The 17,506-nt window shown below is 36.0% G+C and overlaps 1 protein-coding gene across 1 annotated transcript; it reads right to left on the reverse strand.

The window, feature by feature from the left end:
• Positions 1–2,499: 2,499 nt before the first annotated feature.
• On the reverse strand, positions 2,500–16,353 carry Csp (Cysteine string protein). Its single transcript, XM_074087391.1, has 2 exons — positions 15,450–16,353; positions 2,500–4,199 (listed from the first exon to the last, which is right to left on the reverse strand). The coding sequence occupies exons 1-2, from the start codon at positions 16,066–16,068 to the stop codon at positions 4,174–4,176; spliced, it is 645 nt and encodes a 214-aa protein (XP_073943492.1). The 5' UTR covers positions 16,069–16,353; the 3' UTR covers positions 2,500–4,173.
• Positions 16,354–17,506: the final 1,153 nt, after the last annotated feature.

The following is a 17,506-nucleotide window of genomic DNA, read 5'->3' on the forward strand; positions in this document are numbered from 1 at the left end:
AAAACTTAAAATCTCGTAAATAGACCATGGGATAGAAAAATCAGCGAACATAGACATTCGCTAAGATTACTTATGTTATAGTTTTAGGATAGCTTTTTGAATACTAGAAATGTTCTCTAGGATCCACTGTCACTCCCATTTTTTGCAGAAAGTGCTTCCCTTGGGGCGACAGCACTTCTAGGAAACATTCTCCAATCCACTGAACTGTCAAATTTCATGATGTGGAAGCGCTCGGGTAATATTAAAAAACGATACCTGGTAGGGCGCTACAAGAACCGATGTACTCTTCCCCGCGCTCGCCATTCGCGCGAAGTACGTTTCGTGCTAGTTATTTTTTATGCAAATATAGAATCAGTATGAATGACACAAAATATGGAATTTTTTATAACCTACTAACCAAAACACAAACACTGAAATGAAATATACCTAGTGCCATCCACAAAGACGCGTGATTTTGTCAAAATTAGACATTAATGGCATTGTAATAAGAACCACGGCACGCGTCATCGTGAATGACTCTACCATAGGTAGGTAATAAAATATACTCACCGGCACAAAATTTGGCCCACTCTCCATACAAAATTATTTATTACTGCATACATTTGAGCCAGATTTTTTGCCGTTCAGTATACATACGAGTAAGTACCTAATGTACAATCAAGTGCAACTCGAAGAAATAGATATGCACCGAATCGTGTGACGTTATTTATGGAAGGCCCCTTAGGTTCATTCGTGTGAAATGAACGACTTTTATATTTGTCGCTCGTCAATTTTGATTTATGTACATACATTGTTGAGAGTTGCCAAAACAAGGTTTGGGTCAGGCGACTTGCTGGCCAGACTAATAGGTACTCGTACCTTGGCCTTCAAGATAACGTGTTAACTTAACTTCTTCTGCAACCAATAAGATGGCGTTGTTCGGGCGAACCTAAGATTGTAAATTTTCTCGTAAAGGTTACTGCATGCAAACGCAGACGAAGCTGCGGGTCTTGGCTACGGGTTAAAGCTAGTTTATCATTATTCATTCTACCTACTTGACATCGGATGTCACTCGTTACGGATCAGTTGTTGATGTTTTATTTAGTACTGACGGTACTGAACTGACAAAGACGCTCCGGTGTCAATTAACCACGAATACAATGCACATGCACCTAGCACGAAGTTTTATTGAGTTGGTATTATGTTACTCGTCTGATCATGTACTTACAGTACGATTACTTGGAGTTAACACTTGACAGATGGGTGTGCCTTCAGTCAATTTTCAACTTTGAGGTCATACAAATAAAATAGTTTTTACATAATCTGTAAACGTGGGTAGCGGTATACTAAAAATGGCTTTATATGAATGACGTCAAAGTTGAAAATTGATTGAAGGCACGCCCATCTATCAAGTGTTAACTCGAATTAATCAAACTAACATATAGTTTTTAAGAATTGAAAAATTATTCATTGCCGAGATGAGCCACTTAAAATTTTTGTCTTCTCTTATAGATTGAAGTGGTGATTATATGAAATTTATGCAGTATTTAATAGGTAATTTTATGTAGAATGGGCCAAATTTTGCGTCGCTCAGTATATTTTTTTAATCGAAAATGTCTACTTGATCTCTGAATATAAATACACATCGTAGACATGCATTTCACAGGCCAATATTAATAAAATGTTGTCGTTATTTAGGGAAAAGCATCTTACCAACTCTGTAGTAGCTCTAATTTGCAAACTGAAACAATTCACGCTCTTTGGTTGAGTGTAGACAGTGAGCCAGGTGCCGACCAACGCTTCCACGTCTAGCGCAGGCCCGCTTTTGTAATGTGGACACGGAACCACTTCCAGTAACAAATAACTTAAAAATATTAACGATATACCATACATATTATTCAAGTCGATATTATAGAAATACGCGCAACCGTGTCTCCGAACTAAGACAGAGTGAATTCTGAAGAGATTGTTATTTATCATCAAGCCGAATGTCGAATTCGGAAACAAAGACCCGTACGGCATGTTTAAACATTGGATCATTCATAATCATAACGAAAACGAAGTACTTACACTTGATCGATGATTATTTAAACATCTGTTGAGAACAAAATGAGTCGAGGCATGATATAGTAAGCCTTCCTGTTCCTACCGAAACATGAAGTTTTCAGAAAAGCACTTGATTCATAATAATGAGTCAGATGAATGCATGTTCTCATTATCTCTGATAGGTCATAACATAACTTATAATGAAATTGAATAAATAAGTTAAAGGAATCACTATGTATACCTAAGTACCTAATTATTTTCAAAGAAAAAGTACTATCTATTTTTAATCGCATTTTCGTAACAGTATCAGGTAGTCATTAATAATTACGTATTTTTCATGGAAAACATGGTACACCGGTACATGTTCTAAATATTTATTACTCTTAAGTAAATTAAGTATTATATGTTTTCGGTATTGATGTTTATGGCCTAATCCAACTTAAAATAAATATAGGAATCAAATCATTATTGGACTGAAATTTTATGTGATTTATTTATTGATTTTTAAAATAATCGTAGAATATACGAGGATATACATTGGTTACAGGTGGTTAAGGTGTCGGCTTAACTAGACATACAATTCTTACAAACTACGAAGTTAGCAACATCATAACTAGCAAGCGGATGTTATTATTATGTATGTTAACGGGGAGTGACAAGCGTGACCTAGACATCGCAACAACATAAGTTAGTCAACTCAACACTAATTAGAATTATAAGAAAATACGCATACGTACAACATGGCTAAGAGTATTCACAGCCACACAATAAATTTCGTGGTATTCGGGCGTTCTAAGTAGTGCATAATAATTATAACTGTGTAAGTAATATATAAATTGTCTGTTATGTTATGTACTATACGTCGTATTTTACGAATATTAATAATTATAATAACCTGTCACGAAGAAAGTTAGATATAAGGTGCCACTTAATAATGTGCACATCATTATAAAACAAGCTATTAATAATTGCTTCTATAACTATCACTTCAGAACGTGAAGGATGGAATGGCTATCTCAGACGCACTCATCTGTAAAATCAAATAATTTTAAATAATTAATAATTTTGCCTACTAAAATTTACAAGTATCATTGAACTAGAAGTAGTTGGACAAAATATGGAATTCTAATTTTTCTTACAAATGAGTAGGTCGTTAATTTTAGTATAGCAAAATAAATAATATGTTCTGTAATAAATAACTACATATAATAGTAAACTTGACTCTCTTACGTAGAACAATCTTTTGATGCTGTAAAAATGGTTTTTCAGTTGAATATTCAAAACCAATGAGGTAATGGCACGGCATGCTAATTAAAATAAGTTGGCTATTTCTATTTAGGTAATTTAGAAATTCACGTCACAATATCGTTACTCAAACGGTCAAAGTCTTATATTAAGCAAAATTGGTGCAAGCTACTAGAACTCGAGAACAGATTCCCCATGAGTTGACAAAAGACAATTACCTATAATTAAACCCATACCGCAGCTTAAAATTAAAATAAGAATAATATAATACTTATTAAAATGTGTTTGAATACCTAGTATAGGTGTGACCAATGATAAGTAGTGGTAAACACAGCATTATACATTGTTAACTCCCAATTAACCTTAACCTAGCCATATCCGCCCAAATTAACGCACTGACACGAAAGTAAAACTACCTACATTAACAATACACTAAGGAGTTACGAGCAACATGGACGTCCCTCAATATTATTAGGTAAGCATTTATGTTACGACAATTTACGTAGCACATGAAAAAATTTAGTATTCTGTTTTTAATGTGAAGTTGGAGTATACAATTAACTTACATCGTCATTATATTAGAACTCCATTAGAATGCGTTAATTCAATGCCTGATGGGACTCTGTGCCTAGACAAAATTAACAATATATTAATAGCCAATAAGAGCCAAGTTAATTTTGGACATTTGTATATTTCAAGCAACGTAAAACAAAAAGTAGTCACAGTGATGAAAGTAAGGTATAAAAATCAAAAAATATTTTATTTGAAGTGTACAAACTTAAAAAATATAACTTACAGTAAATATTTTAGGCTCAAATATATTTAGCAACAGTGCGAAATGATGGCTAATTTATTTCTTCGTTACTCTTAATATATACGTTAGACTAGCCGAGAATACGTACTTCACGTGTACTTTGGAATACTGCTTCCTGAAAATAAGAAAAATTTTAACGGTTATGATTATTTAATTATAACGAAAACACGGATGTTAATGAAAAGAAAAATAGGCCAACATAAAAGAATAAAATCAAAGGGCAATATAAATGTTCAATGATAAGAGATGTGTTCCGTAATGCAGTTATTTATTGAATCCAAGTACGTTAATTACATTTAAGAAACCTTATTAGGTACCTACTATTTTAATATAGTCGATGACTAGTACACAATGTTAAATACTTTATTTAATAACAGTAGCCAGCTCCCAATGACCACAGAATGCAGCTATGTCGTATATTTTCAGTCGTATTACGCGAACAATTGTATTATTTTAGGTACCTAGATATTATTAATAGCTACTAATAAGCAAATACAATTAAAACCCATTTGAAACAGCTTTTCTCCGTTGCAACACGAAAGAACAACTGTAACAATTAGGCGATACAAGCAGACACGCTTCAAGATTAATATTATTTAGATTCAACTTCACACAAAATTTAAACAATTGGACTATCATATCAATATTTCAAGAGATTTAAATTTATAACAGCGTAGTGAAACGTGAACGTAGGAATTACTTTGACGCGATTGTGACTAAAACGTAGTACCATTAGCTAGTTATGGAGACCTTTGTTATAATACATCATAACACAGCACAGTGATCATCATTAACAATGTCCTTTCGTTTTAAATAATAAATGTAATGCCTTACCAAACTAGAATTAATCTTAATTATTTATAAGTCGACAAAAAAGAATACATCATATTACGCATCTGAAAATCTAACGTAAATCCAAATACTTACTTGCTTATCTAAGTCAGAAACAGAATTGACATGATAATGATAACTTCATAACAATGCCGTTTTCTAGCTTACTAACCAAACCAGTTGATAACTTCTATTTAATTATTTAATTACATTATAAGTTTCGAATTTGGTCATTAACAATCTATGCAGTTACAGGTAAACCACAAAGCATTGGCGCAACGAGGATAGGAGCCAGTTGTATATTTGACACACTTAATGTAAGGCAAATAATTGTCAGTCTCTATCCACGACGCGACACTACTATATTTAGCAGCTTACGTGTACACTAGTAACAAAGGGCTAGTAATAGAGGTCCCAAGAAATATAACAACTACATAACATAGTGCATATAGCTATTCAGCTGTGTCTTCGCTACATAAAACAAGTATCACACAGTTGACTTAATCAATAAAGTGTAAAGGAAACAAAGTATCTAGTAATTTGAGACTAATTTAAGATCACACCGGCCGGTGGGGCGTTAAACCACCTGTCTTAATCCACATGCCTTGTATAAACTGACTACCTACACCAGACAGAGAGAGAGAGGGACGCTAAAATATTTAGTGAAGTGTACAAATGTATTTAATTTAATCACGAACTGTATCCAACTATACATCCAAATTCTTTTAATTTCCATTATTCGTATAAAAATACAAAACTATCATGTACCATCAGCCAAATGAAATGAAATGAAATGAAATGAAATATTTATTTATTTGCTTTAGCACTATGTGGATAAATACGATGTTGGAATTTCTTATAAGGTATTAACTTATAAAAGTGTCAATAGTGCTAGCTGCCCTCTAACAGTAGGCATGCAAAAATTTGACTTAAATCTAGGTTACAAAATTAATTAAGATCAAATATCAAAACTGCAAAACTCCAAATATGTAGTCTACCAGTACCACCTAGCTACCACCCTAAAGTTGATAATCGTTTGCATGATATAAAATAATAATGCCAATAGACGTGTCTGTCAACTTGAAAGTTCGACTTTAGCGACATATTCATTTGATAGGAACTTGTTTAAAAATTGATAGACCACTTATTTGGCTGATGGTACGTAGTATAATAAAATTAATAAATAAGCAGACTCTTGAAGTAAAAAGTGATTTAGGTTAGTTATCGTAGCACGAGAAATGGCTTTCGTTCGCATTCGTCCCAGCCTAAACAAGCAATAAACAATCACTAGTTTAACTAATCTATTTATCTCAATGGTAGCTAAGCCGCCGATGTTGCGTTAAAAATATTTCGTAGAAGACCACTACTCAGGTACTCAGTGAGTTAGTTATATTGATTCACTTAAACCGAATATAAATAGATACTATTTCACCATTTTTCGATAACTTTCCGGTAGGTACCTATTTTATGTGACAGATGTCTGTGATTCTGTGATACAGATATACCTACCACATAAAATATCAGGAACTATCAGAATGTTGAAACAGATTTTATGTCGATTAAGCTTTTTGGAACCAAATAAGTAAGTAAATTCTACGCAGACGGATTCGCGGGAAAAAGCTAGTTATAATTTTCAATTTTTAGCATGGACTGTCTTCAAAGGTTAGTCTACTTAGATATAAGTTTATACTATGCTAGAAAATCTTATACCTACCATAAGCTTTCTTGTTAAGTGACTTGATTTATCATCGGTAGAGCGGATTTGAAGTAGCACACCAATTGACCTAGTCCACAGAATAAGTAATAGTACAAGTACAGAAGGTTCCTCTTTTGATGTTGACGAAAGCCGCCATTTTATATGCCTACGTAATTTTTTTAAGCAAAATCACCGCGCACCACCAAGCAACATTAAACTCTATTGCTGCGCGAAGGTCGTTTATTATTCAGCACCATGTTTTGGTTTAGGATAGGGTTGTAAATCAATAAAAAAAAATACTCATATAATAACTTAAAAGTAAATTCGGACAAATGCTTAGTTTTCTAGCATTTTTAAATTGACGCGCCTACGATCTCCGACGGTCACAAAATGGATAATTGTACAAGGTCTGCAGAATGCGTCGTCGGCTGCCTCAAAGGTTTTGTACACCCGCAGTGGGCATTGGTAAATCGCGAATTACCAATCTGTTCTTTTGTCGCACTCGCACTTAATATGGTTTCGAACAGAATTAGGTTGGTTAGTGTAATGTTATGTACAGAATAGAAAATAGTAAGAATTTTAGTGTTGCAATTAATGAAATTTTCATGAATACCCAAAAAATTAAAATTCATGTTCAGATAACATTATGTAGTTTCCATATTGTTTAGTGTGACTATACATGTACGTACTGTTTCAGCGCTCAAACTGTACAATTTAAATATATACCTACTCCTCATCCCAAAAATCGAAACACCACGCTATTTCATGATAGATATCCTTACGAAAATCACACAGCTACACGATGCGTTACCCGGTGCGACTAGTTCGACCGAAACTGCGAGCGTCCATGCCGGGCGGTGCTCATAGCCCTAGTAAGTTAACCCACGCGGCGTGGGGTATTTTGATACTTACAGAATCGCACCTATATCGCGGAGTGCGCCGCGCCTGGTCCTAAAGTAAGCTTAGCAAAGCTTGTGTAATGGGTACTAAGCAACGGATAAATATACTTATATAGATATAGATACATACTTCAATACATATTAAACACCCAAGACCCGAGAACAAACATTCGTATTTTTCATACAAATATCTGCCCCGACACGGGAATCGAACCCGGGACCTCAAGCTTCGTAGTCAGGTTCTCTAACCACTAGGCCATCTGGTCGTCAAAACAAGCAAGGTTGATTTCAAGAATATGGATACGACTAGTACAAGTAAGTATTTATTTTTCATAATAACTGTACAAAAAGATGCGTAATAAATAGGATCTATTATGTTTGAGCAGAGAATAAAATATTTTTCTTTACATATAGTTTATTACAAGAACAACAATTATTGAATTTAATTATCTTTATTAAGATTGCATTGCGGTGCACTCCGTGAGCTCTTAAAAAAACCTTCGGATTTGATTGAATTGAATGAATGAATTGATGATTTTTTTTGTCTGCTTTCGTTTAATATATTTTTAATGTACTTTTCGAAATCCCCGTTGCTTCTATAACTCGGTCTTACGATCAACACTTTTCTTGAAACTTTCAGCTGCTTTACAAAATATTTATATACATTATAAACAATTTCCCGTGAAATGCTATTAACAGAAATACCCTGTTTAAGTTGACTCCCCATGGAATCAATTTCCGAAAAATAACAAACTAAATAAATAAGTAAGTGGTGATTTTAACTGCTCAATATAAATCAATGAAAACACAACGAGTGCACTCTTCACGTGATGGATTGCTACTAACTCAAAAAGACAATTGTCATTTTCTACTACACGAATCCTTCCGATTTCCCCCGAAACCCGAAGATTTTTCTAAGAGCTCACGTATTGTAAGTAGGTAAGCAATAAGATAACTGTAAGACCAATAAACAACATCTAATAAATAAATCTATCTATCTATCTAACCAATCGCACTAGTCATATCCATATTAAACTTGTAATAGCTACTTTAAATCCGCTCTCTAACCATCGGAGCTCTACATATACACGTACCAAATTTCAAGTCAATCCGACCGCGGGAACTGGGTCAAAATTCGCTTCCAAATTTGAAGAAGACAAACAACGAACGATATACTTATTTACCTACCTACCATGTGAAGTTTTTTAAATAAAGCTTGTAAACGAAAAAAAAACCTTAACATAGTTAGTCTCGAGGAACAAAATCGATTGGGGTTCCATTATATTAAAAAGTGATTTTTCTGTTCAAAATCAGCACATGCTGAATGGCCATATTGGCCATGCTGTGGTCTTCTAGGAATATTTTTAAGCAGCCAGCCGGGTTGTCGTAGGTAGAAATTCTAATTCTTATATTCGTTTTTGCGTTTCGGTTTTTAATATGATCTGTTTTAATATCACTTGAACAGTGTCGAGTGCACACCGGCACCGAGCTTAAACCAAGCTTAAATACATAAACAATGCGACACCTATCCTCCCATACATATTACTACATGTACTCACATATTATGAAGTAAATAAAAGGTAATATAAATGTAAATTGAATACAATACATGCATCAGAACTTATGTTTGGTCGTCACTGTATATGTACCTATCAACTGATTTGTATCAATCCTAAATCTACCAAAAAAAATTAGTTCACATAGATAATGCTGTAGCCTGTAAGCGCAAACGGATAAGATAGGACATAATTAGGTAGATAACCGAACTACATGTGTAGACATGAAGAAATAGATTTCAAAAAGAAATAATTGAATTGGAAGTTATTGATAAGTACCTGACTGGGTTAAAAAATTTAATACTTTTTATGAATGAACAGAATGATGTCTGTCCTGGAATGTTTCTACTCGTTCAACATTTTCTGTAAAATACATAGGTATCATTGAGCAACAATAAGCTTTTAGCTGATGTATGGGTGGTAGCAGAAAAGCTAGTGTAGCTCATTAACTAATAGATTGGTAAATTCATCATTCGCAAATAAAACATGCACAATGTATTGAGCAAAGTAATGGACAAGTTAAAAATAAAAACTTAAACTAGCACTTAAAAATTGTGTTAGGATTTCAAATACTGAAAAATAACTTGATGATAATATTGATAATTAGGGCGAGAATTTTGTAACGGGAATAGGTGCGCGTCCACTGCATCGCAATCGGAGCGTACCTACGCACCGTACGGAGCGGACGGATTCGTTGCTTTGTATAGATTTCTATGGAGCAGAAATGCCGATCCAGTGCACGCAGTACTATAAAAATCTATCTTACAGTCAAGGAATTTAATTCATGGGCCACCATGGAACCTTTTCCAAGGAAAAGTCATTACGACTTTCCTTGTCAATTAATGCGATGTCACTTATGACGTTTACTGTGTGATGTCACTATGGCCACGTTGCCAACATCGTGCTCGAAGAACGTAAAGCAGTTAATGCTGCCTGGTATACCACTGTTTGTTTACCTGAAGTTATCGGCAAATTCCGAAAAAATAACCCAAGACGTCGTATAGTACTGCACCGCGATAATGCGAGCTCGCACACCGCCCGGCAGACAATTGAAAGAAGAAAGAAAGAAAATAATTTATTTATAACAGCAATGACACATAATAGATTGCGTTTTTAAAAAAGCAAAACGTCGAAAATCTGGAACACCCGCCGTACAGTCCAGACTTAAACCCTAATGATTTCTTCACTTTTCCATAAATCAAGCAACGACTTCGTGGTAAACTGTACCGGACGCCTGAAGAAGCGGTTGAGGCATACAAAACTGCCATTTTGCAGACCCCGACTTCGGACTGGAATAAATGTTTTGAAAACTGGTTCGATCGAATGAAAAAGTGTATTACATATCACGGTGATTACTTTGAAAAACAATAAATACCATTTAACTCTTAAATTGTCTTTAGTTTTTCCAAACGACACAACTTAAAAGGCAACCCTCGTATGTTCAAAGTTGTGAGACGAATGAAGAAATCTTTTTCTCGAAAACTATTTAAACGAAATTAAGGCAGTAGAAAAACCATTATATAACGTAAAAACGTACGTACTTAATACTTGTTTTTATTTTGTGTTGTTTGTAATTGCGAAATGCGAATACAAAATATTTATATTTTTCTATTTAAGAAATAAAATATAAATTATTCAAAATGGCCACCATTGTGCTGAACACTGGCCTTCAATCGTGTGGGCCATTCGTCAATAGCGACACGCATCTTTTCCAGCGGAATACGCTTCGCTTCCCTACACAGGGCCCGCTTGAACCTCCAGATTTGCGACAAGCCTTCAGCTCCGATTCAGTCCACAGTGAGTAGTCCAGCGGGTTCAAGTCTGAACTTGATGATGGTCATTCTTCCGTACTGATGAAACCTGGTATGTCCTTTAGCCACGTTTGTGTTGACTTCGCCTTGTGTGAAGGAGCGGAATTTTGTTGGAAAGTCCAGTCTTTATTATTAAAAGGGTTTTTGATAGGGGTTTCACAACACTTTTCAAAATGTCAGCCTGGTAATCTTGTGCCTTCACCTTAACACCTTGTTGGCAAAATGCAACTCCGTTGCACCTTCGTACGAAACCCCCCACCACACCACAAACTAGCTGGGTGATGGATGAGTTTACTGAATATTTCGCATAGAAGGTGAGACCTCTTTTGAGCATTTGGCATAAGCTTTATCGTTTAGTCGATTAAACTTTTCTTCGACGGGGAAGATTTTTTGGGCGGTAAGCAACATCTTTATGGACCGTGCCTGTTTAGCAACTGTCTGTTAAACGATCGTTTAAGTAGTGGGCTTTTCTTCGACTGTAGGTCCTTGCATGTAGATCATATATCAATATCCGGTTCACCGATATTCTGGAAATATTGGTGTGTAGAGCCATCTTCTTTTGAGTCCTACGGGGATTTCGGCGAAGCCGTTCCCTGAACAACTTGATGTTAGCTGCACGACGTTCACTTCTACACGAGCGACGACGGCCACTTCTCGAACGGCCATCGAGAGCACATGTCTCCCTGTACCTTTTCAATGTGTATTGTGTAGTAAACAAAATTACGACTGGCTCCAAAACGCCATGCCTCAAAATCTCGGTTTTTTTTTCAGCTTTATGTAGGGAAATCAACTGTTGAGCGCAAACCTTTTGTGCCCGCCTTTTCAACAAAGAATGAAAAATAATATTCGAATTTATTTTTTTCTAATCGCTAACGTTCTAAACTTAAAATTTTAAAAGGTTTTTATCACGCTGCCAATGCAATTTTTTTACTGGCCTATCAAAAATCGTCTCAAATCTTATGAACACACGAGGTACAAAGCAACATATCCGTCCGCTCCGTACGGCTCGATTCTGATGAAGTGGACGCTCAGCTTTAGAGCGACATGAAAATTACATAATTATTAAATTGTAAAATATAGTGGCAAATCACATTAAAAAAATGAGCTACGGGTCTGACCGTTAGAATATTATTTGCCCTAATTTGGGCTAATGTTGACAATGACTATAAAATAAAGGAATGGCAGGGGATGCTAAAAATACAAATTGTGCCATAGATAGAACAGTGAGATTTTTTGCCCAGCAGTGAAAAAAGAAAGACTTTATTATAAAAGGAAACTTACATAATGTTCATGCAAAACAAAAATTAAGGTTCCGTAGCCATTACGGAAAAAGACAAGTAATATACTTAGTAAGAATTCTGTTTTTTGGTACGGTATCTCCAAGTTTAGGTATACTTTAGGCTGCTATTTACTCTTAAACTACTAATAATTCTCAAGAAACTTAGCCACTATAGTTTTGTTTAATTTTATATATTTATTACCAGGTTTTAGTGGAGCGGGGGGGGGGGGGGGGTATTTTTTGCAAACAAATCACTGTATCGGAAAATTCTCCCAAACTTGTCGTTGTATCCTGTCAGCATGCAATTGAAAGAAGCATTCAAGACTGAGAAGAATTCAGAAAACTAGAAACAGATATTCGCAAGAAAACAAAGATAACAGATGCAATGCCAAATAACTAGACACAAAAACGGAGATCGGCGGGGTATGCAACAACAAAATGGCCTGGCCCAGTAGGAATAAAATGTTGGAACGCAGAGGAAAAGATGGATTGATGACCACATAAAAATAGCAGGAAAAGAATGGATGAATATTGCGAAGGAAAAATGGAAAAAGATGGAGGAGACTTACCCTTGGGGACTCCTAGTATGGAGAAAAAAAGCTAGGAATAATAATAAATAAAATTGTTGATATGAAAGATTTGTTTTCTTTTTCGGTTTGAATATGGCTGCTAGGCAGGCACAAGATGGTTTTGTATTTATCACATTCCTGTCAAGTGAGCTATGTAAACCTGCAAACTATTAAAATGTTACTAAATCTATGTAAATATATGTCCCATTAGTCAGAAGTCACACAAAATTATTGCACAAAATATTGATGTTTTATTAAAGACCGCCAAGCAAGTATTTACTGAAGAGGGCATCGGATATTTATACAGTGTTGCAATAAATAAATTTAAAAAAAACTTTGTACAGTTGATAAATTAATTATGCCATCAAATAATATAAAAAATCGCATACTTTTGCATACCTGCATGAGACCATTAAAAAAAACTGTTATTGTTTTTAATTAATTATGCTACAACCCTATTACTCAACACCCAAAATTATCAATTAAACAAACACTGTAGCTGTTCAATGATTGACTTCAATTTTCATAGCAACACAGTAAAAAAATTTCAATGCTATTAACATAATATTAAAGTTATACCTGTACAGTTGAGTTCATAAACTTGTGAGCAAAAATTTCATCAAAAATATCTGAACACACTTCTACCCGTTAACAACAGTTTCGTACAGATATTTCTGATCAAATTTTTGCTCACATTCACATGTTTATGAACTCGACTGTACCTAATGCCAATGTACTGAGCCTTTTTACAAACAAAGCAATCGCAATAAAATAGCACTACATAGTATGTATTGCACTACCTATATTCTTATAATAGATTGGCAAACAGTAGGTACTTTATACTTGTGGTAAAATTCAAACAGGGGGTAGCATATAACGTTTTAAACTTTCGTGATTCTCACTCATAGTCAAAATACCACAAACGGGACTTATCACGGTATTATTACACAAGTAATATTTACCTCAACGTTTCGGCAACTCCTGTCTTGTTCGGCAATTTCTGTCCACGGAACGTCATTTTTATTTCAACTGGGACGATGGGTATAAGCTTTCATCTTCGTGGAATCCTGTTATAATAAGTGTCGGCGTCGGGATGAATGTTCGGAGGGACGATCGGACGTTGTTAGTGTTGTGTCATGTGTGTCGGTGTGATAGGGTGACTAATAAAAGTGACCAAGTGCGGGTAGTTCGTGATACGAGTGCCGGCACTATTAGTGATCAAGTGCGGGTAGTTCGAAGAACTCGCGCTGTTAGGCAGACTTGACACCCCACACTTCAGTCTACTCATGACCACGGCAACTGTAACGTTGCCGAAACTTCGAGGTAAATATTACTTGTGTAATAATAGCGTGATAAGTCCCGTTTGTGGTATTTTGACTATGAGGGGGTAGCATGTTGTGTGTGATACTGCAATTTGAGACAGACTGGTCTGTCAAAAAAATAATTGCAATATCTTTTTGCTTTAAGTTCATATGGTGGTCAGAGCAAAATAATTTTGATACTCATCACTTCAAGCACTTGACAGCAGCTCATTCAAATTACTTGGTGACAAAACCACCTTAATTATTATTACATTAGGTTGTTAGCTCACACAGTAGATACAGTCAATGGCAAACCTTTCCATATAGCTTGTAAATGTCCATGTTGTCATTAGCTGTTGATAGATTTTGCCTTTGACTAGACAATTTTAAATAAACATCTTAATTGGCAGCTGCAGGCTGCAGCAATAATTATTAACATTCACCTCTCTCTCTATCTGTCTTCTCCAAAGAACTGCATTGCTATAGTTTACATAATTCTAAGGATTGCAAAAGTGGATTGGGTTTACGTGGGCAAAAAAGTATGTTAAGCTTAGCAGAAGCTAAATTAATTGTAAATATTAAGCCATACACCAGGTGCGGTTAATGTGTGACCTGTAATTGTACATTCAGATTTAACATAACATACAACCTTCATTTATGATTTTAAGGCAAATAACATGGGGAGCATTTGTATAGTATGGGTGTATTATAATGCACAACCTGATAATTGAGATTGTACATTATGTCATACATTCGAGGTTGAGAAACATGTGGTAGTACATTAACCGCACCCCCATACACCTTCTAAGTGTCTTTTGTCAGTTTACAACACAATTTTATGCTCATATGACTTGTACCTAAAGTACAACCTTTTATTCTAAGAACAAGCTCTGAGAATATGAATCACTATGATGATAAGGTATCCAGGATGTTGAGTACTTTGATAATGAAAATATTTTATATGATAAACTTATAGATGGGGTCTTTGATGTCTTATAAACTATCAAATAGCTCTTGTAAAAATAATTTACAGACTAACATCTCAAAACATGACTTTTATGAATGATTATGGATGGTCATTTTAATATTTTACAAATTTATTTCATATTCAGTATTAAGTTCAATAAATGCCTTCAATTAGTTCCAATATTCAAGAGCTATACTAATCATCAGAAAGCTATGACTTTTAACACTTCACATAATATTTCCAAAATACTACCTATCAACAAAATGCTAAAGAAATTGCTTTATAAATACTGCAATATCATGAGTGATACTTCTGAAGTGAATCATCATCTTAAATATCATACCATGATGCTAATAAAAAATTGATGTTGTGGCAACAAGGAATGGAGAGATCGTTGCAATTTAATGAATATGCTGTATTAATTATGTTAATGTGAAATTCCATAATTGACCCCACCTGTGTTGAGGCCGGTGTTCTCGGAGACGCCAAGAGGCGCGGGCGCGGGCGCGGAGGCAGCGGGCGCGGCGGGCGGTGGCGCGGGCATGGCGATGGGCGGCGCCTGCTCGCCGGACGGGCGGCCCTCGCCGCCGGGCTGCACGGTCACGGCTGCCACGCCATCCGAGTCGTCGCGCTCGAGCGTGTGGTAGTCGCCCGACTCCTCCGGCGGGCGCGGCTTGCACTTGCCGCAGCAGCAGTTGCAGCAGCAGCACAGGCAGCAGCAGAAGTAGCAGCCAGTCAGGATGCCGCACACGATGAAAAGCGCCTTGCACCAGGTGCTCGTCACTACGAAATACGCATTGACATTCTCCTCGCCAAACTGCTCCGCGATGTACAATCCCAGCGACCCATAGTTGTCATAGATGTTTCTCTTCGTGGCGTCACTAAGTATCGTATGTGCACGATTAACTTCTTTGAACTTCTCCGACGCATCTGGATTGTTCGGATTTTTATCCGGATGGTATTTCAACGCCAACTTCCGGTAACTTTTCTTGACATCGTCTGCTGTTGCAGTCTTAGGTACTTGAAGTATTTGATAGAGACTGTCTCCGGCTGTTGATAGCTTCCTTTTATCCATTGCCAGAATTAGATGACCACCGATTACAAGATTAATTTTATGTTATCCAATGAAAGTAATATAGAAATCACAATTTCTACAACACACTTTTCTAGTTGTTTAAATTAGTCCCAATCCAAGCCAATCTTCGTTTTCCTGCACAAAACAGTTTATCAAGTAGATATAAAAATTAGCCCCAACCCAATATCAGTTTTCCTGCGCTACAGATTATACAAAGATTATACAACAGACAGAATGGTTGCAGAATGGACAGAACAGACAGACAGCTGAAAGCAAAGCAGCGCAGGCAGCATGCCAAGAAAATACGATACAGATAACAAAAAAGTCACAGACTACTAAAGCGTGTCACACACTAAGCAGCTACCCAGGGTCCTCGAGGTATAGCACGCGGCACGTTCTTTCCGGCATTTTTTCTGGTTTTTCTGTGCATCTATATTTCAGTTAGTATTTTCAATTTAGATTTTACGGATGACCGTAAAAGTAAAAAATATGGAATTGAAATATAAAATACAAAAAGATTCCAAGAAAAAAATCTTATTTTTTTTTCTATTTTATTGTCTAGATGAGTGGACTTTCCTGAAGTATGTGTTATTGCTTCTATGTTGTAATGTCTACTTGAATTTGGGAGTTGAATCTATTAATCTTTTATTTTCGTTCGCAATATTGCCCGAAAGCAGCAGGGCTACTCCAAAACTCGAAACTCGAAGTTCGTGTCGAGCGGTCCCTCTGACACTTATACTATTTAATACGAGAGCGAGAGGGGCCGCACGACACGAACTTCGAGTTTCGAGTTTCGGAGTAGCCCTGCTATATCTGAACGCATATCTGTCAATATCGCTCCCTATACAATTCAATGAGCTAACACACACAGCGCAGATAACTTATATTTTATCTTTGGGCACCGACATATATCGAAATATATGGCAAAGATATTATCTGCGTATATAAATTGATCTGTGTATAATATCTGCCGATATAAATATGGTATAGTATGTTATCTCCAGATAGATACAGATTGATGTGAGAGCCCCGCTGTACGCGAGTAAATCTAGAAGAGATAACACGAAAACAGTACTCACTCAGTTTAAAGGATTTAGACTGAATGTATCGTCTCGTATATTATCGTATCTGCGTAGTGTGTGACACGCTTTAGTTAGAGATAGCTAGCTATACTACGTAAAATGTAAAAATGGAAAAAATGGTAAGAAACAAATAGTAGATTGTACAACGAGAGCATAAAACGAGCCATTTTACGCGAGACGTTCTTAAAGCCACCCGAGCCGGTACGGCTAGGGTGGATAGACACGTCGAGGGGAAAACGGGTTTAATGCTCGAGTTTTACACAGCAGGGCTACTACGAAACTCGAAGTTCGTGTCGTGCGGTCCCTCTGGCACCTATACTATTTAATACAAGAGCGAGAGGGACTGTACCATACGA

Source organism: Choristoneura fumiferana, chromosome Z (assembly GCF_025370935.1).
Source record: "Choristoneura fumiferana chromosome Z, NRCan_CFum_1, whole genome shotgun sequence".
In the NCBI taxonomy this organism is placed as follows: domain Eukaryota; kingdom Metazoa; phylum Arthropoda; class Insecta; order Lepidoptera; family Tortricidae; genus Choristoneura; species Choristoneura fumiferana.